Source organism: Micrasema longulum, unplaced genomic scaffold (assembly GCF_059751315.1).
Source record: "Micrasema longulum isolate JH-2025_06_02 unplaced genomic scaffold, ASM5975131v1 h1tg000714l, whole genome shotgun sequence".
Lineage (NCBI taxonomy): Eukaryota > Metazoa > Arthropoda > Insecta > Trichoptera > Brachycentridae > Micrasema > Micrasema longulum.
The window spans coordinates 8330-36289 of record NW_028277910.1 but is presented as its reverse complement, the minus strand read 5'-3'; the positions used below and the strand labels follow the sequence as shown (position 1 = coordinate 36289).

General features: G+C 30.6%; 1 protein-coding gene across 1 annotated transcript; it reads right to left on the bottom strand.

The window, feature by feature from the left end:
- On the bottom strand, nt 1–27107 carry LOC148279506 (1-phosphatidylinositol 4,5-bisphosphate phosphodiesterase classes I and II-like; the record flags this gene model as incomplete). The annotated part of the gene is made up of 5 exons (XM_088229832.1): nt 26538–27107; nt 22384–22530; nt 2838–2975; nt 1828–1961; nt 1–186 (listed from the first exon to the last, which is right to left on the bottom strand). Coding segments are annotated over exons 1-5 (710 nt in total), but the record flags the coding sequence as incomplete, so codon positions are not given.
- Nucleotides 27108–27960: the final 853 nt, after the last annotated feature.

Below are 27960 nucleotides of genomic sequence, written 5' to 3'. Positions count from 1 at the left end.
AGTTGTTCGAAGACTTTTTCCACCTCGGACCGCTGGGTGAGATTTTTGTAAAAGGTGAAAAAGTCCTCGAATTGAAATTTGGAGGGGGAGATGGTGTCATTCTTCCCCGAAGGCAGACCGGAAGCATCCAGAGCTTTCTCCACTTTCTTTCTGTCATCTTTGTTTTGCGCAAATAGCCTCACAATGCTGCAACGTACAATAAACATAAGATGACAATTCAATTCCCCGGTAATCATTATCTTCTCCGGTGACCTAGTCAATGTGCACGACACAGTACTCGTGAGCCCAGTACTGCGCATACATTCGTGCCTGTCTGACCATTATCTCGGTAATAGTATACAATTATTCATTATAATGGTGGATCTAAAATTGTAGAGTCAAGCACATAGTGAAATTATTATAATGTTTTTTTATTCTCTCGATTAATTTAACCTTAACACTATTCTTTTCCTAACTAATTTGCAGGTAGTCAGTTACAAAGGTTGTATCGGATGTAGGCGAGAGTAAGCTATCTTTGAGAAGAATTGTTAATAAAATCTTGGGGATTAGTAAAATCGTTTTATTGACAATTAAATCTATTTCAAATAGGTACAGATACATAAACCAAAGAATATTCTATACGATGGGGAAATATCATTTTTTTACAATTTTAAATTAACGAGGGTCTATGAAATACTGTCGGGTAAAATAAAAAAAAAATTGTACTAATTAGCGGTGTAACTTTTTATTTTTATTTCTAATTTTTTACTCCGCGAAAACGGTCCATCGCACTGGCCATGTCCCTAATACGTCACGATTCGGTTAAATTTCAAACTTTGTTTGTGACTGTTTAATCTTGACGACCACGAATCATGAATCTTAACGTCACAATTATGGAGGCCAAACATGTCGCATTTTTGTAGGAACATATTTTTTAATAATTTCTTTTTTAAAGTTATGTATGAAAACATTTCTCCGCAATATCTATTTGATTTTGAAAATACAATCAATTTTTCTAAACCCGATTAAAATATTGGTATTTGTAGTGTGTGATATTTCCCTATTGGGGGCAATTTTAACACTGTTATGGTTATAGACTTATTCAAACACAGCCACAAATGAATCCCGTTTGAACAGCTGTGTATTTTATTTGTATCTCCACTATCACACGGAGAATACATATTTGACTTTTTGTTTTAATGGTCACATAAATGTACCATTATTTTTAATTTGTGCAAAAACCGAAGTCTCGTACCATTCAGCGAATCTTTGCAAAGTTTGATAAAAAATCTAATATTCAAAATAATTGTTGAATCGAGTGCAGGTGTCTTTAGAAGCGAAACATAATAGCTCATGTGCTTATAATTTTGTATCACCCTCATTTAGACATGTCACATAGAAACAAATGTCGCCAATTCTCGCATAAAGTTGCCTCAGCGATAAAGAATTTGTAACTTGTCTAAAGAGGGACAATACATATAGAAGTGTGTTTGTGAGTAAAGGAAATATAATACATATTTTTTAATTACAAAATAAACATAATGTTACTTTAACTACCTTATTTACGCTTAGTGGTGGTGGAATATATGTGTGAGTGTAGTCGGGGTTTGGGTTGGCAAATTACTGTAAATAAGGGGACAATTGCTAAGATTCAATTACCAGTAAAAATACAGAAAAACAGAAGAAATAAAACTGATTGAATGTATAAATTTAGGGTATCCGAGATCAAATATACCCCCCTAGTAGTGATCAAAAAGTAATTATTACTTATTTGTACGGTTACTGAAGTTGATTACAGGGAAGCCTTAAAGGGGCGGGGCCAGGGTGAGTAGGGGAGAGAATACTCACTTCTTGATTGGTATCTTTCCGGTTTTGTCAACAACTAGGGATAGTTTGGTGTGCACTTTCTGTAGGAACATTATCGTGGAGCTGTTTATCAGGCTGAGGTTATAAGCCAGGCGGAAAATGGCGTCAGTCCATTGCTACAATTCAAAATATCACAATGACATCGACATTTCAATCTCGGATGCTTTTTAGAATTGCAAACTAAATCATTTGATTAAAATTTAACACAATTCTAACTAATAACGATTTGTATATTTAACAAGAGTTCCCTTTAAAATGACGGATACTCTAGAGTACTTAATACATTTACTTCAAACATACATTTTATGTTAATAAAAATAACATTTTTCTCGTATGCAGTCAGTTTTTTTTATTCATAAATTTGTATAAATCACTTTTATTTACAGCTGTACATTGACCAGTGTCGAGGTTACTATCTCATCATCGGGAATTATAAGTATTAACTTAGAATAACATAGGTGAAAGGTGATAGTGACCGACCGAAAAAAAAAATTTCAGCCTAAACTGAAACCGAATTTTGGCTTCTGTTCTAGTTTTGGCCGAAACCAAAACTTATTTCAATAAGTAAAATGTCACTTCGAAACGCCCAAAATTAGGTGTTTTTATTTTTAAACCTTACGAGTTCATTAAAAAAATAGTTCTTCAGTGTACGCTAAAGGAACTTTAACTTATTAACTATAAAAGAATTACAAAAATATAAACAAAATATATCTTACAACTCGCGAGAACTTAAGAGACACCAGCCATAAGGTGCACCTGAGTACAGCCGAATGTAATCCGTCTCGCTTTTATTCATGGTATTAGTTTCATATTCATTTATGGTATTTGCTTTAAAATAAATCTGTATAGGTTATATTTAGTAGTTTGTGATACATACTAAAGCACCACATACAAATTTACACAAATCATTGGAATGCTCTTTCTGACATAATATATATTAATGTATTATTTCACTCATTCAACATTAGTAAAACTTTTAGGCGGGTACTTACTTGTGCAATTTCTTTTTTAGTGCAGCAAAAATTGACAAAAGTGAGGTTAACAAAGTCAGCGCCGTAACAAATTGTCACTGTTTTTTCCTCCAGGGTATCCTGAGACCCCATAGTGACGATCTGACGCAGTTTGGAATCCTGAAAAAAAAATCAAAATAATATTTTACATCCATAGGCATGATTTGAAGAAAATTGAGAGTAATGATAATATTGTTATCGATTAATTTACACATGAAATGTGATCCCACCCTGTTTCTTTAAGATCCCAGTAGCGTTTCTACACTCTAAAACGACACAACACGGCATAGATGAATTCGTATTTAAATTTATTTCAACAGAGAGGGAAAAAGTTTTCGAGAAGAAATTTGGAAGTCTAGGCATTTACAGGGCTTATGACCTGTCATTGGCTGGTTTAAGTGGCCACTTTACACACTGTGTAACATTCACCATTCTGCCCATGTTTGAACATCCACATTTCCTCAACTCTTCCATCTGTTGACTTTTGTGAAGTGAAAGAGCTGAAACCTTTATCACGTGGGTGAGATTCATCCGGCTGAACCAAATCACCTACTAGGCAACGCCTGGAAACAATTTTCCAATTTTTATACTTCTTCTTTTACCAGGTAGTAATTCAACAATGTTTGATTATGTCCAAATGCTTGCAGACTGGCTGGATTTCCTCCCTAGGGAGTTGTTCATATTTAAATTTATTTCAATAGAGAGGGAAAAAGTTTTCGAGAAGAAATTTGGAAGTCTAGGCATTTACAGGGCTTATGACCTGTCATTGGCTGGTTTAAGTGGCCACTTTACACACTGTGTAACATTCACCATTCTGCCCATGTTTGAACATCCACATTTCCTCAACTCTTCCATCTGTTGACTTTTGTGAAGTGAAAGAGCTGAAATGTTACACAGTGTGTAAAGTGGCCACTTGAACCAGCCAATGACAGGTCATAAGCCCTGTAAATGCCTAGACTTCCAAATTTCTTCTCGAAAACTTTTTCAAACATTGTAGATGAATTCAAATCGGGAGTTGCGTACTGAGTGACATCTACAAAGAAACGAATGGGTCAAAACGTAAAACTACTCTTTTATAAGTAGTTTAGTCGCCTTCCGTTTCGGGAAGCGCGTATGCGGTTTCTGGACTATTCTTAATCCTATGATTAAATACTTTAAATAATAATTATAAGGCAAGGAAGACAACCCGTGGTTGAAATCTCATCTGCTGTGCGCTTGTAACTATTTCATAATTATAAGTCCAATGACTTAAATAAACCAATGTTTGAACATATCTTTTTTTTTAATTCGCCGATAGGGAAATATCACTTTTTATGTATTTTCAAAGTATTAAGGGTCTATGAAATACTGTCGAGTAAAAAAAAATTTTAACTCCTTATTAGTAGCATAAAAAATAATTTAAAATTTGAAATTTTGAATTCCCACGAAAACGGTCATTGCATTGGCCACGCCTCTAATACGTCACAATCCATGTTAATTTTAAACTTTGTTCCCAACAGTTCAAATTTTTATAGAACATCGTCATGAATCTTGACGTCACAATTATCAATGCCGCACATGTCGCACTTTAGTGACATATTTTTTTTATTTCTTTTTAAAAATTATATATGAAAACATTTCTCCCAATATCCATATTGATTTTGAAAATACAATTTATTATTCTAAATTAATTTCATATATTTTTATTGGTTCATACTACGAATGTATGTGATATTTCTCTATTGTGTTCATTCCATAATCATTTTCTTGTTATAATGTGTTCTTTAACTGCAAATTTTACTATATATATTTATCCCGTAATGTGTTATCTGTAATAATATGTATGTATATGATAGTACTCTGAGAATAAATTATTTGGCTTCGTCAGTATCATTTATAAGATGCGGTATAACTTCATGGGTTTTTTCTAAAAATACAAATATCAACTGTATTCAAAACGTAAAAATATAAAGGTCAAATTATTAATTAAAAAAGAGTTGTGCTATCAGCGACACGATATTCCAATATCATTGTTATAAATCTGTATAAATATTTCGTCCGTAAAGGCTTTATTATGGTCTAAGCTGATTTCTCAACATTAGTCTTTATAGGAATACAAAAACTAATTAGAGCATGTATATAATACTAGGTTTACTAGTGTAGATTGGTTAGTTCTCCCAAAATTCATGAATAAATATGGAAAAAAAAACATTAAAATACGATATACCTACCTAAAATTTATAACAAGCTCGCAATAAAAAACATACAAGCACAAAAGAATGCTGAACACTTGAAATAAACCGTGAAACTGCCACAAGCTTTAAAAATATATTTTTATTATTTTTTTTATTTATTTACAATTTTGAAAAACCCGTTAGGGTTACATTAGAAATTTAATATTGTCTAGTCATTTTATGTCTCGTCTAGTCTAGTTAGTTCAGTCATCATGTGCTTTTTCAGATTGATTTTAAATTTGTCTCCAGTAAAAGTTTTCAAGTAGTAAGGTAGGTCGTTGTAGTGTTTAACTCTTAAAAGACTGTGGTGAATAATCCCTTTACGCGCGGTGATGTAACATCATGTTACCACTAGTAAAAGACGGAATATTCTAAAAATCAGACATATGAAAAAAAAAAACATGTAGACATTCTGTTTAATAATTCATGTTTTCATAATTTATGCAAATAAACATATAATTCAGTCCTGTTACATCAAAATAAATTAAAAATCACAAATACGCCGCTCATATTACGCACGTGCGTCCCCCATCTCTGTCATCAACTGACTGAGGACTCAATCTGTTTTAGACAACACCCGCTGCAGAACAGCGTCTCTATCTTCCTTGTTATGATATTTATCTTCGTTCTCTCTCTTGTATAAGGTATCTGTATAAATGTGTTGCTGAATTAACGGACATTCATTCTTCGTGTAGTAAGGATAAATATTTGTTGTATTAACATTTAGCATGGTTTTACAAATTTTACTTTCTAAATCGGGTTAATTCAAATTCTTAAAAAATAAGAGAGATATATCAAGTCTTGTGTCCCATGTCGACTAGTGTGACATCACAGCCACACAAGAGTTAAGTCCATTATGTAATATTTTTGACTGTCCTGTGTTTGTCTTTGCTTTTTCAATATGATAGTGTTGTTGTTGTCTGGTGTTATATTTGTGTATGTCAGCATTTTTGACTAATATTATGTGGTCGTCTTGTATGTTTCCCAGTGTTATTTTGTGCACAATTTTTAAGGTCTCAATTTTAGTCAAGTAGTTTATGTCAAACTTGATTGAAAAAAATTGATCGGAACCAGCATGAACACAATCACAATACTAGAGAAAAGAACAAAATTAGACTTCCATTTAGGAAAAAGGCAAAGTCACAAAATTCAATTTTATTTAAAGCAATTAAAAAGTATTACGAAATGGAAAAAAATATTTATGAAGAAAAAAACATTTCAAAATTTAAAATAATGGTCAAGATATATGTGATAAACAATTTATAAATTAAATATATTTGCAATGTTATTATTAGAACACACATAACAATATGTATGATATGTGTGCCCTATTTTAAGATTTAAATTTAAAAAAAATTAAAAAAACTGGTGTGTTTTTTTGTACAGTTCAGTCGTAGAGGTCAGGTAGGGTAGGTTGTATGTTAGTTTAAGAATTTTATTTTGTTGTCTTTGTATTCTTGTTATTTAAATATTATTTATTCACAGTAAATTGTAATAATGCATTGGGAGAAAATTAGTAAATCAGATAATCCTAAATATAAAAATGGAATGTTCACAAAAACGTACATTCCAAAGAGCCAAATGTTTATCTTTATTTTAAATGTGTAAATATTCAATATAAATATTGTAGTTGAGCAAAAATATACATTGTGTTAAGAAATTTTATTTTATGGATGAATTATATTCAAAAGAAATTAAAGACGGTATCGAAGATTATAATCACTAATTCGAATTGAATGCTTTCTAAATGTTTACTTCGAGCTTGATTTGCTGTCCATTTTAAATTACTCAACTTTTTTTTCTCAGTTGTATAAATAGAAATATTTTAACTATTGCAGACTGTAATTAAATATTGAGAAACTTTACTGCACCAAATATAATTGTTAATTTAATATTTATGTAACTTTTAAGATGTCCTTATACATTTTGCGGCATATGTAGAGATTAAATTTTAGTGATACAAGTTTTAAATGAAGTAAGTAAGTATAAGTTATTTTGTTATATTAGTTGTTATGTTATTTTGCCCGTGAATTACATAATTGTACATACATTAACAATGAACTAAAAAAAAAATGCTTCCATAATGAGTATGAAAACACCTCTGACCGTAAATAAGTGCAGCTTGGTAGCCATAAGATAAAAATAATGAGGAAGTTCAGTGGTTTTTTATAATTTTTTTAACATTTTTATATATCGTATTATCAGCGCTACGATTTTTTAAAGTTATCTATTTTTGAAATTACTTCACACACATTTTAAGTTCTCTTTCCCTTCTTCTTGATGAGTTCTGCTGATTCGTCAGTTGACTTGCCGTAAACTGGAAATCTATCACAACTCTCTTATCATTGGTTGATTTGGAAGAACTAGTGACGCCATGCAAAGTAGTTCGTTTTGATTAAAATCATTTTTTTTTTTTTTTTATCCATTTTCCAGAAACTTCGCTATAAAATTGAATGCTCTAATTTTTACTGTGCGTAAGAATACATTTTTTATATCCAGTTACCCGTAGGGCTGAACATGTAGTTTTAAAAAAATAAAAGACATAATTCATAATATAATATGTAATTGAATTATTCTAAGAAAACTTTGACATACGGGACTTGTTAAACATTATTCATTATTAATTCAATGTACACAATTTTATTTTTTCAGAATAAGGTTTTGAATTTTACCACAATTTTTTATTATTTCATATTACATCATATTTTCATCATTTCATAACATGATTTAACAAATATAATATCTTTAAAAAGGTTTTGAATGTATTAATATATATTTTAACAATCAAACTTCTTACCTCCCTCCCTCCCTCTCCTATACCCCGTTCCCTATAAATATATATACCATTATGTAAACACTCTCCTTATATATTATGTATTATTAGATTAATAATGGATTGTTTTGACTGGCTCTAGTATTGTAAGTACATTTCTACTTATTTTTATGTAAGCGCTGCAAAAAACCCCGATAAAATAAAATAAATAATAGTATATTCTCAATATTCTTACGATTACTTTCAATATTTAACTATTGTTAATGATCAAAAAACGGGGCCTAAGTCTATAAATACTATTATAAATTTTTAATCCAATATACTACGAAGTATTTTATTAATTTACACATGGATGTTTTTAGCTTCCGTGAGACTTTCCGTCAATTTCTAGATGTGTGTCATTTCCTGACATAAGATATAAAATGTTGATGGCATTAGATGCACGGGAACGCATAAAGATACATACTTATAACTAATTTCCTAAATATGTAATCACGTCATGAAGCTACTTGAGTAAACGAGTGTCCAACATGCAATGCGGATAAAAAACAAACAATTACACCTTATCTGCATACGAGTATATTACAAACACGCTAATTTTGCACTAATCTTATTTTCTAATTAGAGTCCCACCAGACTGGCAAGTCCCTAATCTATGATAGTGTAAAACCGAAATTAATTTTATATTGTGAAGGAAAATCAATATAGGTAGGTAAATAGATAATATGTAGGTAGGTAATGTGTATTTATTTTTTAAATATCTACCCCTTGTCATACAATTGATTGATGATGACATTTTTTAAGTTTTTAACATTTCAAATTAAAATTGAATTATTTTCTCATTAAGACATTCTCATAAATTATTAATATTGAATCATGTTGATCGGTTTGAACTATCTGTACAAATTTATGATAATCAGCTCCTTAGTCTTAGTATTATTGCGATTAATTACAGTCTTAACTCCACATAAGTGAAAAATGGCATCATATTTTTTATACCAGTAATTTTTGTAATTTTTAAATCCCTTTAAAAAATATTATTAAAATTAAAATATAATTACAGAGAAATAAAAGAATGAGCAGAACATTTCGTCATGACGTAAACAAGTTTAATTCTTGAAAATATACTTAAATGAAAATAATTATCATTACATATTACTTAATTTCATTTAAACTCGTTTATAATGATATAAAATCATGATTGGCTTTCATTTGTATATAAGAACTTGTAACATGAGAATTTATTTAGTCTCTAAAAAAATAATGCATTTGGGCAAAAAAAAAAGCGCTCTTCCACCAAGACAGTGCATGAGTGCACACATGCTTAGTTGTCATGGCAAAATTTCTCCCTCATCTGCCATATTCTACGGATTCGGTCCCCAGTGACTATTAACTATTTCCAAACCTAAAGAAATGGCTCGGCTGAAAGAGATTTGGCTCAAACTATGAAATCATAGCTCAAACAAACGCCTATTTTAAGGACCTCGACAAATCAAAGCATTGGAGAAACGTTGGATGCAGTGTATAAAGGAGAAATAAAACATTTTTTGCTGAAAAAACTATCATTCTATTAAAGTCACAGTTCATGCGCTCTGTAGCTGCAAGACATGATGTAATCTAGCTCCTATCTGTTATTAAATTAAATTATAATTGGAAACGAGGAACTTGAATCTCAACCTTCAATGCGCTATGTAGCTGCAAGAAGTGTTGGGATATTTATTGTACAGCGCCCTTGAGGTGATTTTCACAAAAATGGCGCTATATAAATTATCCACAATAATAATAATAATTTTAAAATGCAGCTCCACCGAGAAATGTCAGCAGAGAAGCTCGATTTATTAAAAAAAAATTTTTTTTTTTTTAGTTTTGAGAGAACATAAAATGATAAAATCAATAATGAAGTAGTTAAGAAGTTATGTAGAAGTACAATACCATACTTTTGTCACGATGAGTTCAGATGATTTATTTTAGCAATATAAAAATGTCATATTAAATTTGTATAAAGAATAAGTTAATATTAATTTACGCATGTTTTATTTTTGAGTTGAAATTGTGCCAAATATAGTATAGAAGTTCTAAACAAATGATACAGTAAACAATATATTTTTTAAAAAAATCTGTATTACAACCATAAAGAAAACTTTGTATAAAAATGGTATATTGTCACCCCGCTGTTCTAGCAAAACCTTTTGAATATTAAATTATTCCACATGTAAAATCTTATTGCAATTGCATTCATATATCTTACAAGGTTTAAATAGTACTGTGCAAAACTAAAAAATTAAAACATTGTCATTAGTAGATCGAGGCCATAATGAACATAATGATATATTGACAAGAATATTTCATAGAAATATTATAAAAGAAAGGTTGTAAAGGTCATAATATGCTTATACCCGTATGCAAGACAAAACTTAAGGTGAGGAAAGTATATTCTAATTTCAAATGCAGAGAATAACCCGAAGGTGAAGACAATAGAATGTACTCTCCTCACCTTAAGGTTTGTCTCTGCATACGGGTATAACTTCTAAAAGAGGAATACCTAAGCACGTGTATTCTCCGGTGCAGAGAAATCTACAAAATTTATTTTGATCTCAATCATAATATGTATACGGGATCTACTTTATAGACATGTAAAAAAAAGTATTCTAAAAAAGAACAATGGTGGATTGGTTTCCTCGCATAAAAATCATTCAGGGATTGAAAAAAAACTATTTGTTTACTTTTTTTTTTTATCAATATTCCTACAGAGATGAGGTAGAATTTTTTCAAAATCAGGATTATCGATATTCGAGCGTTTACAGGGCTTATGACCTGTCATTGGCTGGGTTGAGTGTTGAGGGTTGAGTGTTGAGTGAATCCAGATTTGTGTATGTACAAAAATACACATACCAAAAAATTAATGTTATTTGTTTACTGTTTATTGTCCCTTAATTGTCAACAAAATACTTTCAAAAATCGTAACAAAGATTATTAATTATCACCCTTCCCTTGCGCATACCTCTCTGCGCCTAGTATTTAGAAGGGAGATGTAGGGAATACCAACAACGAATGGTACAATGAGGAAGTTCAGCCCTATGGGAAATTGGATACAAAAAATGTTTTCTTACGCGCGGTAAAAATTAGAGCATTAAATTGTACAGCAACGTTTCTTGAAAAAAATAATAAAAAATATTTTGATCAAAACTAACTACACTTAGAACGACGTCCCTAGTTCATATGAATTAACCAATGATAAGAGAGATGTGAAAGATTTCCGGTTTACGGAAAGTCAACGGACCATTTGGCAGAACTGACCGAGAAGAAGGGGAAGAGAACTTGAGACATCACAAGCTGAGTAATTTCAGAAATACAAAACTCAAAAAAATCATAGCGCTGATAATACGATACATAAATTTTTTTAAAAATAATTGTCTTAGTTTAATAGTCTACTAACAAATAAAAAAAGACCACTGAACTTCCTCATTATATTACTATTACGTATTGTCAAATCAATGTTCAATTTATTTTAAATTTAATTTTTGTACTGTGTTATTTGGAAACTGTGTATTAACAGAGAATTTATTTTTATTATGTAATCAATACCCAGTAGCAAGGTCGACGTCAACAGTTAATATTTCATAGTCCCTGGACTGAATCTGAAGAGTAAGATTGATCATCTCGCTTTCATATATCAAATGATCAAGATACGCCGCAATTGAAGTATGCAGTGCCCTATCACCGATGGGTGCAGATAGGCAAACGATGATGATGATGTAATGTATGGATTTATTATTGATCAAAAAGCCATTAGTAAAGAATCCTTCAAGATAAAGAATTTTTTTGATTGAATCCATAATATCTCCTATATTGCTTATAAATGTAAAATGTATATTATTAAATGCCTCGTCCGAGAATATTTTTTTAACCAAAACAGAACTATGTACCTAGGTAAAAGAAGTTTTTTTTTCGAATGCTGGACTGGAAAAAGTAAATATTTTATAAAAATATATAGCAGATAATATAAAACCAATAGCTAAATTGTAATTGCAACTCAAATTGTTTTGCAACTGAAAAAAGTTGTAATTTCAGATTCACTTTTCTTCTAATAACATAATATATTTTTTCATATATTATGTTATGTTTATGGCTAGTAAAAGAATATATTTTTTCTTCATCTTGATGAGACAGCCAAAGTAACATTATTACTAATGTAATAATTTTATATACACAATAAGATAAATAAATAATAGGTTAGCTGTGGCTATGAATGCTCTTATCAATGTCAAACTTCTGGGATTGATTTTCTCCGTGAAATGTGAATAGTTTGTTGGGAACAAGCGGCGCTATTGGTAAGTACCTACATACGTTGAGAGTTGTGAATGCACTGAATTCGGTAAGTAGTGTTAGTACCTACTCATGTACACGCACATTGCACTACAGAGTAGAGTAACATCGCAATGCAGTCTATATTTAACATAGAATCGCATGGACAGCCTTGACACAAAGTGCCTACTTAACTGTGATTCAGATTGCCACTTCTGAAACGACAGGTTTGTAACATTGAATAAAAAACTTTTACCTATTCGCTTTTTAAAAATCAGAGGTGTAACATCATCTTCCGCACCTAATGGTGCATAGGGCACTGAGTTGGTACACCAACTGCAATGTATTTTGATCATTGTTGTAACACGAAGTTAAGATGACCAGTCTTAGAAATATTCTAGAGTAAAAACACCTTTTTAAATTAATATTTAATATCAGGAATCGAACCCGAGATCTTTCGCATTTGACCACAAGGCGGACATCAGAGATGTAAACCAAGAATTTAACTACATACATATGTATTACTTTTAAATTAGTAAAAAATTGTTTTACCACGATGTAAATAATTCACAAAATAAATATGAATATTGAAGAGGTTATATTCGCTTCGAGGTGTAGTGGTTACCACATGTGGCTATCATTCATGAGGCCAGTGGCATGCACTCTAATAAGCATAAAATATTAATAACCTTTACAAGCGGTCAATGAAGTTAATATCAATATTCTCTCGAATTTGTATAAATTGAAGTGGTTACAGACATTTATTTATTTGTTGGAAGTGGCTTAAGCGTGTCACCGTGCACACAAATGAGATTCTCGGTTTGATTCCCGACCAAATTTATTTGGAATATTTATTCAGTTTGTTACAGATTCCCAGTCCTTGGACTGGCGTAAGTCTGATCATCTTGCCCCCGAGTAACGATAATTAATCAGGACATTTTGCAGATAAAAAAGTGATAATTATTAAAATGGCCAACGAGAGATTCCTCGTTTTATCGTGTTTTCTGTGGACATTTTAAATGTATGTAATGAAATTATCGTGAAATTTAAGCTCCGATTATATTTGTAATATTATTTTAAGAATGTTAACAGAGTTAGTTTCGATTATTTATAAATTAAAATCAAATTTCTCATTTGAAAAATTGAACATTCATATAAAATTGTTTAATAAGTTCAATTGCAGGTTACCGGTGAAAATATTTCAAATTTTTATTCAAATATACAGATTTTTGTAAAGAAAATTCAAATTAGTTCATTTTCCATTATAATTGGGGTCCTGCTTTGAAATCATATATAATACGTTTGAAAAATAATACCCATACCTTATTAAACTTATGTTTGCTAAAGATAGCATATTTTATAGGTAATAACGCTCTTCTACATTTGCCTTACTAAGATCTAATCCCCCAGGATGGGGACAAATATTTTTCTAATAATCTAATTCCTATTACTCTATTTGCAATAAACTGAAGTTGCTAACATTTAATACGAGGTACAATTGCTAATTCATTCGAATGAATTACTCCATTCGGACTTTTCGGACGGAATTTAGTAATCGAATGCATTTGATTATTTTCATTTGAATAAATCATCTCTGAACACCATTGGACTCACTCGTATGACACTGTGCCCTTTCCTAAGATGTTTTTATTCAATTATTTTAAATAGTTTCACAGGTTATCATCTTTTAGTGATACTGCATCATTTGATACTTTTTACCTCTTAAATGTGTACTTCATAATCAGTTAGGTTGGGTTCCCAGCCGGGTCAGTTATTTTATTTTAAAAACTGACCTCTACCAAACTTCTTATCCACAGTAGTAACCCCTTCTGCATTTGCTTATCAGCACTCTCTTTGTTGAATTGTAAACATTTATTGTACTTATGTGTAAGAATTGTAATTTTTGAAGTGATTTTCTTTATTTTTTTAATTAATGGAAACGTAACCAATAAGTTATATAATCATTAATCGAGGCGTGTAAATAATAAAGTTTAGTCGTATTTTTAGTTAAAGACTAGAATTTTGACAAAATTTATGACGAAAATTATTACAGTCCCAATTGTTTTTTTTTGCATTTTTCTGTTTTCCATTTTATTCTCTCTAGGTAGAGTTTACAGTGAAAAAGGGCAGTTTAAGGTATTGTATATTGTAAAAATAAAGATGGCTATTTTTATTACTTTGTATAATTTACTTGGATTTTACTCCAAGTTTTACCAGGAAGTAATAAGTAATCAGTTTGAGGAAATATTTGACAATTTTAATACAAATTCTGTTAATCAATTAAAATATAGTCTCACTCAGTATTTTAAAGAAAAGTAATAGATTTATTTAATTTTTTTATAATTTTATATTGTTTTTTTTTTTTGATAAATAAAATTGCATTTTTTTAAAAGGAATTATTATTGTAACCTATAAATCACTTGACTTTTATTTTATATAATTCTCAAGTTTACTTAAGTATGAAAATTTATATTTTAGTATAAAAGATTTTCTCATTATTACTGTTCTTTTTTATTTACTGATGTATGTATCTATCTTACTGTTGCATTCCACTTCGTATACTCTTTTGTTGTTTTTTTATTTTACTTTCATTAAATTGTTTAACTTTAATTATACTTACAATTAAACATAATATTTCATATTATATTATGTTGTAATTTGTTCACTGTTGTGGTTATTTTTGTATTACAATTTTTGTAAAAGGTTCTTTGAACCATTGATAAAAAAATATATGTCAATCTAGTTGTTTCAGATATGTCCTAATATTTATAGACAAGAACTGGATTTAACCCTCTAAGGCAAGGGTCTCCAAATTACGGCCTGCGGGCAGACACTGGCCCGCGAGCGCCACCAATCCGGCCCGCCGCAGTTAATTTTTATTAGATTTACAATTACAATGAAAGTAAATTGCACATAATAATAATCAATGTTTTTATTTAATGACCAACTAGGCAATTAAGAAACATAATATAACTGATATACCAATGAAATTGAAAATTTAAGCTGTAATTAACAATATGAGATTTGCCTTTAAAAAACTAGTGACATACAAAGTTAATTTACATAATGAAATTAAACATTATAATTATGATTAACGGGAGTCCACCCTCGCACCCTGTGCCATAGATACCTCACAGGCTGGCCAGTCCCCAAATGAAAAATTGCGAGTTATTCATAACTATAGCATGTAAGTATGGTGAGCTAGCTAGGTATCAGCCCTTAGACTGATATGTAAATACCTAGATATGTATTATTCCCTTAGAGTAATAATAGGCCACTGGCTAGAGTTGCCCATACGGACAAAAAATCATTCTATGATTATCAACCACAAAGTCAGCTACAGTTTACAGCAATACAACTTAGGTAGGTACTCAGGTCACAATTTAAAAGCGTAAACTGAAACCATCCGTTACAGGTTGTTGTTAAACTAAAAACCAACCCAAAAATTTGGAATGCTTTTGTTCCATGTAATAGAGCTAAAGGGCTTCTCTAGCGAATTTTTACTCTGAGATTATTCCCTTCTCAAAAGGTTCTCTGTCTCGTTTGAAACATCTGTAAACCCCAGTAGTAGTTTCTTTTTATATGTTAATTCTATACAATCATTATTAATTAAAAGAAAAATACATTTAAAAAAAAAATTAACAATATTTTGATTATGTCCAAATGTTTGTAGAAAAGTACTGTATTTTACCCTTTAAAGAGTTACAACAGAGATGGCGGTCATTTTTAAGGGGGGAATATGAAAATCAAGCCATTTAGAGGACTGGTTGAACCCTCTGAAACCTGAATTAAATCTGGCAGTTGTAAAAAAATATTTGATTTAAGAGAATTATTTGAAAATTTTTGCGGTTTTTTTTTCCTTATAGTTATTAAAAATTATTGCCATGTTAAACAAACATTAGGTTTCAAAGGGTGTTTTTTTAAATTAGTATGGGAAATAAATACCAGTTGCAAATGCATACTAAAATCCAGTTTACAAAATAAAAAAAATGATTTAAACATATTACGTCACACGTCAGTTGACTTTGACCTTAAATAATGTATTTACATTGTTATTTAACAGCGGAAGGAACCAGGCGCTCTATGAGAGTCAAGCTGCCAAAATGTGAATGCCACTTTAGGTGTCATATGCAAAATAGATGCCATAGGGAAGATTGCCGGCAATTAGAATACAGAAACCCCCCATTATTATTTGATTTATTATGGGAAAAATAAAATCGCAAAGTTAGTCTTGGTTTGAACATACGGTCTCAAAGGGTTACTTTTCTGATTGCCAAACTAGCTAAAGACATGTCATAAGCCCCGTAAATGCCTAGATATCTATATTCCCTTCTTAAAATGTTTTATTTAACCTTTTGTAAATAAAAATAGCAATTTCTTCCAACCGACCGATTAAATAAGGTTTTATTTGTATAATCTTAGTTTCGAAATTCATGCGAGAAGAAAATAAAAGAACTAGCAATATATGCGTATATAAATTATTCCATATCGATACTTGTCTTCAATGGGAAAACGGAAAAGAGGAGATATTAAGGAAGAGAAAAAATCAACATATTACAACAGAGATGAAGAACATTTAAGAGAAGGTAATATAGAAGTCTAGGCATCTACAGGGCTTATGACCTGTCAATGGCTGGTTTAAGTGGCCACTTTACACACTGTGTAACATTCACCATTCTGCCTATATTTGAACATCTATATTCCTTCAATTCTTTCATCTGTTGATGTTTGTGAAGTTAAAAAATATTGTTGATAAATTACCTGGTCCATGAAGAAGTATAGAAATTGAAAAAAATATATTTTCAGGCGTTGCCTCGTATGTAGGTGAAATAATTCAATTGGATGAATCTCACCCGCATAAATAAAGGTTTCAGCTCTTTAACTTCACAAACATCAACAGATGAAAGAATTGAAGGAATATAGATGTTCAAATATAGGCAGAATGGTGAATGTTACACAGTGTGTAAAGTGGCCACTTAAACCAGCCATTGACAGGTCATAAGCACTGTAGATGCCAAGACTTCTATATTACCTTCTCTTAAATGTTCTTCATCTCTGTTGTAATATGTTGATATAAGCAGCTCCCCAGGGAGTTGAATCCAGTTCTTGTCTACAGGGATTTGGACAAACTCAAAATATTGTTGAAGAGAAAAAAGGTCAAGTAGAACGAATGGATAACGAAAGAATGGTAAAACAGATATATTATTATGGCAAGAATGAACGGTAACATAGGACGAGGACGACTAAGAAAGACGCGGCATGATCAGATAAACCAAAATCTCATGTCAAAAGCAGACACAACCGAAGGGCATGTATGATAAGATGTATGAATGTCGAAGAAGCTAGGAATGTACGTCAGAATAGACGTGTGTCCATCCTCTCTGCCTAACCCTACAGTAAATGGCGAGATGGTAGTAGTAGAAAGAAGATGTTTCTTCAGGCGAGATTAAAACGTAGCTATTATAGAAACATCTTTGATAGTGGATGGGAGATGATTCCGCAGTGGAGCCGCATGGACACATGGAGCTAGAGAAGGAGGAATCGCGGATGGGAATTAAGAGGTTGAGAATAAGGACGAAAAGGTAAACTGTGAACCGATAAGTGTTGAAATTTTGAAAAATAAATATTCTCCATCTCTGTTGTAATATTCTTCATAAGCAATATCAATCAAAATGTAAATAAAAATAAGAGTTTAGAAGAAAGCATTCACTTCACATATGTTATCCATAAAGTGTGAGTCAGTTAGGTTTTCCTGCAGGGTCGCCAGTTTGCCAGTTTGCCGGTCCGCCTGTTTACAGAGCACGGACAATGAAACGTGGATATTATGCGCACCGTAAATAGGAGAAAAAACACAGCCAATTGAAATTGAATGAGGCCATCGAGACTCTCAATAAGGAAAGAAATGTGGCGGCTATAATTCCCCCGGTAATTTGTTTACATTATTCATACCCGTCTGGGAAAAATACGACTTTAGAAAGAAGACATTTCACAAGTTCAGACAAAATAATAAATGCTTACGAATATGGAATATATTTCAATCACCGTTTTGATTCAACACTTTATACGAAGTAATTATAATCTCGTATCAATGGAAGGAATCGATTTTAAAAAGACAAAATCCGCCATCATAAAAATGTAAAACACATTATGTTTATATGAATATGATTTTTTCTAGGAAGATGCCAAATATTTTATTTTTGCTGCAAATTTTTTTTTTGCATTACAACAGACCAAGAGACTCAATAACAGTGGTGAATTACAGCGCAGAACACCCACGATGAGCTTATCAAAGAACATGAAAAAAATATGAAGGGTACACTAAAACGGGCTCGTGAATTTTATTTTTTGGAGATATTAATCCCATTTTTTTCTCCTGAATGAGATCGATAAAATGGAATACAGTACTCTCTCAGTAATATGCCGCTCGATTATTCGACAACTAGTATAATCCGCCTACTACTACTTGAAAGCACAAAATCAGGCTCTATAATTCGCCAATATTCCCATGTCGAATTCAGTAGTCCGCCGCTCGCCACTCAGACTCGAGCGCCAAGCTTGGTAAACCTTGGCGTTCAGATTGGGTTAAATAATTAATAAACATAGTTTATAATTGTATGTAATTTGACAAATAATTTTAATTAATTAGTAAAATGCAAATACAAATTCCTCCATAAAAACTACTTTCACGAAATATCGGTTTTAAATTTGACCATATTTTGTATGTATGTATTATAATCCGCTGTTTTCATTAATTGGACATTTGCCTGGTTTTTAGGGTGGTGGATCACTAATAGTTATTATTATTAAAAACTAACAAAATGTGGCTCCGTGTCAAAAAAACAGTCAAAATGCTATGATTGCTGTAACGAGCTCATTTTTGTCAATTCAAAAAAGAAGTTTTTTAAAAATATAAATTAGACCTTTTTGTTTGTTCTTTCTGCTATTGTATGTAAAAATATATATTAAATTAATTGAAATCCTATTTGATTAAAACATGAAATTCATCATTCGCTAATGAGCCAGTGTACCTTCATATGAGAAATGTGATTGAAAAAAATGCAACTAGTAAATAGTAAATATTTTAATGAAATTAAGATTAATGATTACAACAAAGATGAAGAACATTTTACAGAAGGGAATATGGAAGTCTAGGGCTTATGACCTGTCATTTGCTGGTTTAAGTGGCGACTATAAAACACTGCGTAAAATTCACCATTCTGCCTATGTTTGAACATTCATTTTTCTGATTTTGGTGCATTTAAAGAGCTGAAACCTTTATTGATGTGGGTGAGATTCATCTGACTGAATTATTTCAGCTACATACTAGACATACATTTTTTAATTTATATATTTCTTTTTGGACCTGTTGGTTTTGTCAACAATATTTTGAGACATGGACTGAATTTCAGCGCCTAGGGAGCCATAAGATTATTACAACAGAGGCGGAGAACATTTTATAAAAGGAAATATGAAAGCCTAGGCATTTGCTATTGGCTGGTTTAAGTATTGTAATCAATTGGCAAATACACATATACTTTATGCTTACTAATTTTTAATCACTAAATCACATAACTTATAATCGTGGGAGTGCAGTAAAATAAGCTACCATTTCAAATACCATAATATTAATATTACTCTCATTTCTTACTATAGTATAGAATGAGTTTCTAGAAACTTTACCTCAATTATCATTTCCATTGCGTTTTTAAAAAAAATTCGATTGAATTTAATGATACTTTTATTTTGAATATTTGATTATGCATGAATCTAAATTTGTAAATTTTGTATTTTAATATTTATATCTGATTGTTTTTAAACATTGTCTTCTTTGGAATTTTATTATTTATTATTTGTTTTTCTGGATTGTTATTCTATTGCATTACATGTCATTATAATTTAATTTAATTCATTTTACTATGTATTTTTTATTGTTAATTATTATGGCTTGACACGTGCACAGCCTAAAAAGCCTTAATAAGTTCATTAATATTTAAACAAATATAATTTTGAATGAATAAACAAATAATTATTATGAAAATTTATAAATTAAAAATATAAGGATTTTTTTTTTTCATAAATGCGAGAATTATCCCAGATATAGTCAAGTTACCTATAGGAAAAACATGTCATTTAAATACTTCGCAAAATATATAAAAGCTGTTGAAATAATAAATAATAAATTTGGTTGTGTTTATTTACAAGCAAATAAACTGAATGAAAAATAATCTATGGTTTATATGGAGCCGTTCCCGAGCCACTTATCATGTATACAATTGACCTGTGTTTACCCAATTTACTGGTAGATCACTTTTCTAGATGTTAACACCAAACTTCCAACTCCCAATGTTGTATGCTACAACCCTGACCGTAAACACATCAAATTAAAATAAACATAAAGGAAACAGATGTCTGTGTGCATGGTTAGGGAGATTAATGCTCAGATTTGATTTATACAGTTCACCAAATTATCAGTGAACCGGGTCGTAACAATAGTCTCAACTGGTTTTACATATTACTACTCGATTGTACAATTATTTTCAATGAGAACGAAGTATTGGTTTTAAAAACATCGCATCAAATTAATTGCTAAATAAAGCTAAGAAAACATGTTTCCTTATTTGCAAGAAAGAGTTTTGAGTCCACCTAGACTCCGTAATGTTGAACCGAGGAATAAATCTATAACAATAAATTGATTTTGAAAAGAGATTTTGCTAACTGGTTCTTTCACAGTTCAGACTTAAGTCGTAAGTAAAGGCTAATCTAATTTCTACGAGGCTTCCATGAAAATAAAATGCCCAAAAATAAATGGCAGAAATGTTATCAGTATTTGGAGCACTTATTTTTCACGGCCGTTCAAATGCACAATGAGTATTTCTGAGTTATTATGCTGTGAGTGGTTTGCACTCTTTTCCGACATTTCGGGATGGAAAAACTGTAAAAAAAATTACTAGCACATAAATTCATGCACACTCGGCTACCCTGAAAAATTGGCTTTAGAGTTGTAAGTTTTCTTACAAGTCGGTAATCTCAGGGAGACCGAAGAGTCATCGAACTCGATTAGCAAAAGAAACGATCGAGATTTACAAACATGCTGACAGTATAAACAGAGATGATGGAATGCGATTAAATCATCCTGGTATACGATTATAAAAAAATCACATAAAAGGGTAGATTGTGAACCGACACAGATTTCAAATAAATGAACAAGTTGCGTATAGCAACAACTACGACACAGCACAAATCCTAAGTCAGTTATATTATACCTTTATCTTCACAAATAACATCAACCCTAATGATGGACGCTATAATGTGATCCGAAACATCGAGAAGAGTGCGAATGACGCACGGCATAATAACCCAGAAAAACTCATTGTGTAATCTATAACTCTTTATGTATAAGTTTAAACTGCGTAAATATATTCTTCCTGAACACCTAGTATTATAGAATGAAAACATTACAAAGGAACAAAGCATGTCTCACATTAGCATCTAAGAATCCATATTGAACAGACTACACAAAGATGAAAGATGGCAAACACAGTCATGTTACATCTAACGATTTCATTTTAGGTCTCTGCAAAATATTGCCGGAATGTTAAAATGTTATTTTTAGAAGACAGCTAAATGAATCGGATGATGCGTTACTGTATTGTTAAGAAAAAAGATAAAGAAAGTAGTATTATTAAAAGGATCGTCGCTGTGCCAGTAAGTTACTTTGTGTTTTAGTATCTTGAATAAACAGTTTTTAACTGTTCACTATAAATATAACGGTATCAAATAAATCCTAGCTTGCGAACTGAAGATAATAAAAACCTTTAGTAGAAACATAATAATCAAACTGGCAGAGTTGGTATACACTATGTACAAATCACCAAAATAAACAAATTGTGCGTGTGTGTGTGTGTGTGAGTGTGTGTGTGTGTATGCTGAAAAAGATTTATTGTGAGGTCTGGCTATTGGAGTTTATCCAATTTTTCCCCATTCACAAACAGTGTGCATTAAAACATTTTATTTTATCCACTATTATGCCATATTTCAATCTGTCGAACGCATTTCCCGACACGCCTTTCAAATAAAATCCCCACCCAGGTAAAATGCTACCGCAAGAAGAGATTCTTCAATTCTTTACGATTACCGTAAATCTACTTTATTGTACTTTGGCTGGCATTGTAAATCTGTACGGCAGGTCCCACCTGTGTCTAGTATTCATTATGCAAATGTCCTTTAGTCGACTTACCTTTGGTATTTTAGCATATTGTCCCGTGCGAGCATCTCGTATGGTAGCGATGTCGAGTAAATCCACCTCGTGATTTTGGTCCACCCAGTAGAGGAAGAATCCATTTTGGTCTATCCGCAGTGTTACTGGAGTTCCCGTACCAGAATCCTAAAGAAAAATTAGAAAAAAAACTAAATAATTTTTATCAATGAGATTGTGAGCTTAAATACGTATGGTACTCAAATTTCATACAATTTTTGTTGCATTTAGGTATGGTTTTTTTGATGTAAAGCATGATATCTTATCTGCTGAGGACAATAGGAAAGGACACAATTACACAGTAAAAACCAAGTTTTCTCATGATCTAATTTTAATCTGATTAAATCTGATTTATAAATCTGATTTTAATATGTTTTATATCTGATTACAAAAAAAAACCATGTTTTCTCATGATCTAATTTTAATCTGATTAAATCTGATTTTAATATGTTTTATATCTGATTACAATCTATTTTTTATTCTGATATTGATATGTTTTATATCAGATTTTAATTTGTTTTTTAATCTGATTTCATGTTTTTTTTTAAACATGTGTCAAAACAATCAATATGTGTTTCTTGTTGTTTTTGTATTATATATATTGGACTTTCAATGAGGATACATATATTATATGCCTATTGAATAAAATAAAATAAACTAAAAACAGGTAGACATTGTAATAACCCTTCTGTTATCTTTTCATTGTGGATATAACCTAATTACTTAGAAGTTTATTTAAATACATTACCTGATTTCAAACCATATCAAAGCATTTTATCTGACTTTTAAATGTCAGTTATTATTTTTATTTATAAGAAATATTTTATAGAAGTACGTAAAATTGATTGTTGATTTATTATCCTGAGGAGTTATTGAGTCGATTAGACACACACTTCAAATTCTCAAACTTTTTTATTTTATGATAATTTAAAAATTGAGTGTGATAAATATCTAGAGTTCTACAGACTATTTTGAAGTTCATAAAAAACAGGTTTAGTTCTCTTGTGCCTAATTTTATTTTGTGTAGTTACGGATGGTAATTTCAATTGGGGAGGCAAAATGTAAGATGAATAATTTTTCAATCATCATCGCCTACGGAATAACGAATACAGTTCAGTATAAAATCTCGGTGACAATCTAATTTCAGTAGAATCGGCGGATTCCATTAAATTTATTTTCAAACCAAAATGAATCATTTATAATTTATTAGCAATGACTTATTTTGCTCGCATGAGTAACAACATTAGGTTTAAAAAATGGCTTCTTGCCAAAAATTGGTGTGTTATTACAGTTCAGATGTAGACAATGTAAAATGTTGTGGTTAAAACAAATGTTAGAAATCGTAATACAATAATTGCGGTCTTCCTATGCCAGAAATGGTGAATCTTTTTACTAGAATACCTGTGTTAATCTAAGCATGATCCAGTAAAATAAAAATACATATACACGTGATGGAACTTTAATATAAAATGAGAAACATTTCTTGCATCTAAAAAAATTTCCATACAATCTCTTTTGATTTTTTTCCATATCTTTGTATCAAAAAGACCACAACTAATATGTTTAGATGGATTGTAATCTCGTGGTTATGTAACAGAATTCGGATAAGAAGTCTGAGTTTCGCTCTCCAGGTTTTTACAATTAGTTAAAAATTCCTAGCAAGAATTTAAATATTTGGATAAATCGTAAGAAGGCAAATATTTATTTAAAAAATATATTACTTTTGTAAAATATGTTAGAAAAGAATTTCCGTATTAAATTTTTTTCTTGATTATACGAGTTCATTTAAATTTTCAAAGTGTTACCTAGAAACGTCATGCATAATTAATACATACCTAATATAACATCTGAATCATATTGAATGCGTATTTTTAATATTAATTTGAGTAAGTAATTTAAGTTAAAAAAGAATTGCAATTTGGTTGACAGACATTGAAAGTAAGGAATCAGAAAATTTGTTAGGGATAGTAATCTAAATATTATGCGATTCCATTGATCATTTATAATTCTTTTTTTTTGTACTAAGGTAAACTTTTTTTTCTTTTGTGCTATAACTGTTTTTCTCTTTTTTAAATATTATTTTTATTTATGGGAAACATATTTGCCGTAACAAATCGGTTTCTTAGAACAGGCATTTGCCCGTGTAGGAACCGATTGCAACTTTAGGCTTAACTTTTTTACTAATATTTCTGGCTTGCCGAACCCTTCATATATTATGCCCACTCCTAGTACAAACAAAATTTGTCAGTGTTTTTGTGCCATTTGTCTAATATTAAATGTATGTATAAATAAATAAATAAAGAATGTATTTAAGTAAACTGATATAGAAGTTCAACAGTACTATGATATTACTTTTATTACTGTTATTACGTTTTCTCCTGATTGGTATCCCGAAATTGAAATAGTATTATCATTTATTCAGTAAGAAAATAGTTTAAAATATATATATATATATTATAAGTATATTTGACTGAAAACACTTATTTTTATGAATTATTATTAATATAATAATTAAAATTAGAAATAATAATTACAAAACAATACGCATTTAAAAATAATAATGAAAACTGTGCAATATGTATTTGTTTAGGCTTCAAAACTCACATTGTCGATGCGTTTTGAAGCTGCAAGACTTTTTGTGATGTTAGCTATCATATTATTTTTATCATATTATGTAAATGCTATCAACTATCAAAAATCTAAATTTAGTAATGGGGTCTAAAATTTCAACTGTCCATGCGCTCAGTAGCTGCAAGACTTGTTGTTATCTAACTTCTTAATTTATAAATTTGGTTTTATTTCGTTTTTAAAATATCACTTAAACTCTAAACTTCATTGTCAAATAAAAATGTAAATAGGGGCTAGATTTCTTATTGTCCATGCGCTCTGTAGCTGCAAGACGTTCAGTTATCTAGCTCATATATATCATAATTGTAATATATCATAATTGGAGACGAGGAACTAGAATCCCAACCGTCCATGCGCTCTGTAGCTGCAAGACGTGTTGGGATATTTATTTATTGTACAGCGCCCTTGAGGTGATTTTCACAAAAATGGCGCTATATAAATTATCCAGACATTATTATTATTATTATTGCAAATACATTTTTACATGATTATTTCACATTAAATGTTGCAGTACATAGGTTTAAAAATAAGTGACTTAAGTAAAATTTTAAAGAATACACTCGAAACAAAAAAAAACATTAAGGTAAATCTGGTTATTTTATTATTTTTAATTTTATTTACAAGCAACAATCAATCATGTCAAAAGTATAAATGTATGTACCAATAATTAATTATGATATTTCATTTATAATAAATATTGTGTAGGTATAAATAAATGTTACTGTAGCCTAATATTTAGTAACAGCTGTTTCACAAACATTTTAAACAGATGTTTTGAAGAAAAAACTCTAACCTTATTTAAGTTGAGAAAAACAAAAGTACAAAAATAGATACCGGTGAAAAATATTTAGGTACCTACAAATCGAAATGTGTTACCTAAGGGGAGAGTTCATTACCTTTCCAAATATTTTATTTAAAAAAAATTAAAAAATGTTTAACAATTATTCTAGCTTTATTCTTAAGGCATACTTAATATAGGTAGGTACATTAGTATACATTTTAACTAACATATTTTTGCTGGAGGAACTACACTTACAAAATAACAAAAATAGTTTGGGAGGAAACAACCCATAAAATAGTAATAAAATCTAATTAATTTGTTTGCTTCTGAAAGAATTGTAGCAAACATGCACACACACATGTTGCTCTTTATTTCTTATTTAATGAATTGATTATATAGATTTCGCATGTGCATATTGCATGTTTCGCATATTTTATATTTATAATATGTATAAATAACATTACATATATCATACATAATGTCAAACATGAATATCGTATTCCATCATTGAGAATATAAAAAACGCGATTTTTTAAATAAACTATGGGTACATTGTATGGTAAAATATTTTTATACACCTAGAAGAGTAAAATCAAACATCGATTAAAATTCGATCGCCATAATAAATATGAGAAACAAAAATAAAACGAGTGTCTCATGTCTACTGACTGTTCTCATTTTCCATTTCCCGCGGGATATCAAGTATCGTGAAGAGCAGAACACTCACCTCATCCCACTTGATGAACTTCTCTCCGTCCTGAAGGGCCTGCGACACTTCAACAGGTCTCAGCTGCACCGGAATGCCTCCGGAATTGGAGACCGCCACTGCCATATTCACTTTTGATATATTCTCAGTTTATCTTCATCGATATATTATGTACACTTCAATGAAAAGCTAACATTTTACCCGATTATGTTGCGGTCCGACAACAGAATACATGCACGAAGAAAAAGACATATATTCCATATATATAATCGAAAATGTAACCTTTTCAGTTTGAGATCGAAGCTGTCATTTCAATTGGTATTGACAGAACACTGGAGGCTGGAACCTCAATCACACCCCGCAAGTTACCAATACACTTGTGTGGAAATGAAACCGTAGATTAATTTGCTGTAGAAGCGCACGCCTAGCTTTGCTCCCGTAACGGATTTACGTAAAATAATCCAAATCTCCATTGTCACCAGTCACACGATTGAGATTGAAAACACAGGTCGCGCCGACGATTCCATTTCATTTTGTGAAGGGTTGTCAGTACGTCAGTAGTTGTTATCAATATTTCCACTTCCACTACCTACCGCTTTATACAGATATTGTGCAAATACTGTCAGATGGTGTATGTAGGAGTGCGTATGTGTAGAATTAGTATAAAGGACCTCACTCACTGAAGTAATAATAAATTTAATAATTTATTTATTATTTACATTGGACATTAAGATTTTATATTTATTAATTCATTTTTCAAATGAATTTCTAAGTAAACATAAATATTCTCATTAAGGCAGACTAAACACAAAAGATTATAAGCATTTTACCACATTTTATTCACAAAAAAGTTATTATTGTTTTTACTAATGCAAAACGTTTATATAAGATTTATTTTTATATAAACACACAAATAAAACTATTCAAGATAAAAGTGCACTCAATAGTAATCCAATTACATTAAGTGATTGAAAATATGTCATATAACTAAAAAATATCTTTTAATGTAAACCAAAATAAGCAATATAAAAAATGATTCTTTTAGGGGGAAGAAACCAACAAATTAACGTCGATTGTTATAGTCTGTCAAAATATATAGAAAGCAAAGGAGAGCGGCACTGTTATTCAAATGGCAATACTTTTATTATTTTTAAAAACGAAATCATACAATTATACGAGTCCAGAATGTCACGTACGAATTGTACGCATATAAAACTGAAGCTGACAAAACTACTCATAAATGAATAGTTTTTCGTTTTGGCCATTAGTTATTCTGTAGAAGTCGCTTACTACTTACTACACAACTGCCGATTTAAATTCAATTACGCCGTTTTGTGTCGTTTTTAAGTGCCATGTATGCACACTTGATTCTACGCGCCTTCTGGTATATTATAATTATATAAATTAAATATAACACATGCGGTGGATTGTAAAACTGTGTAAC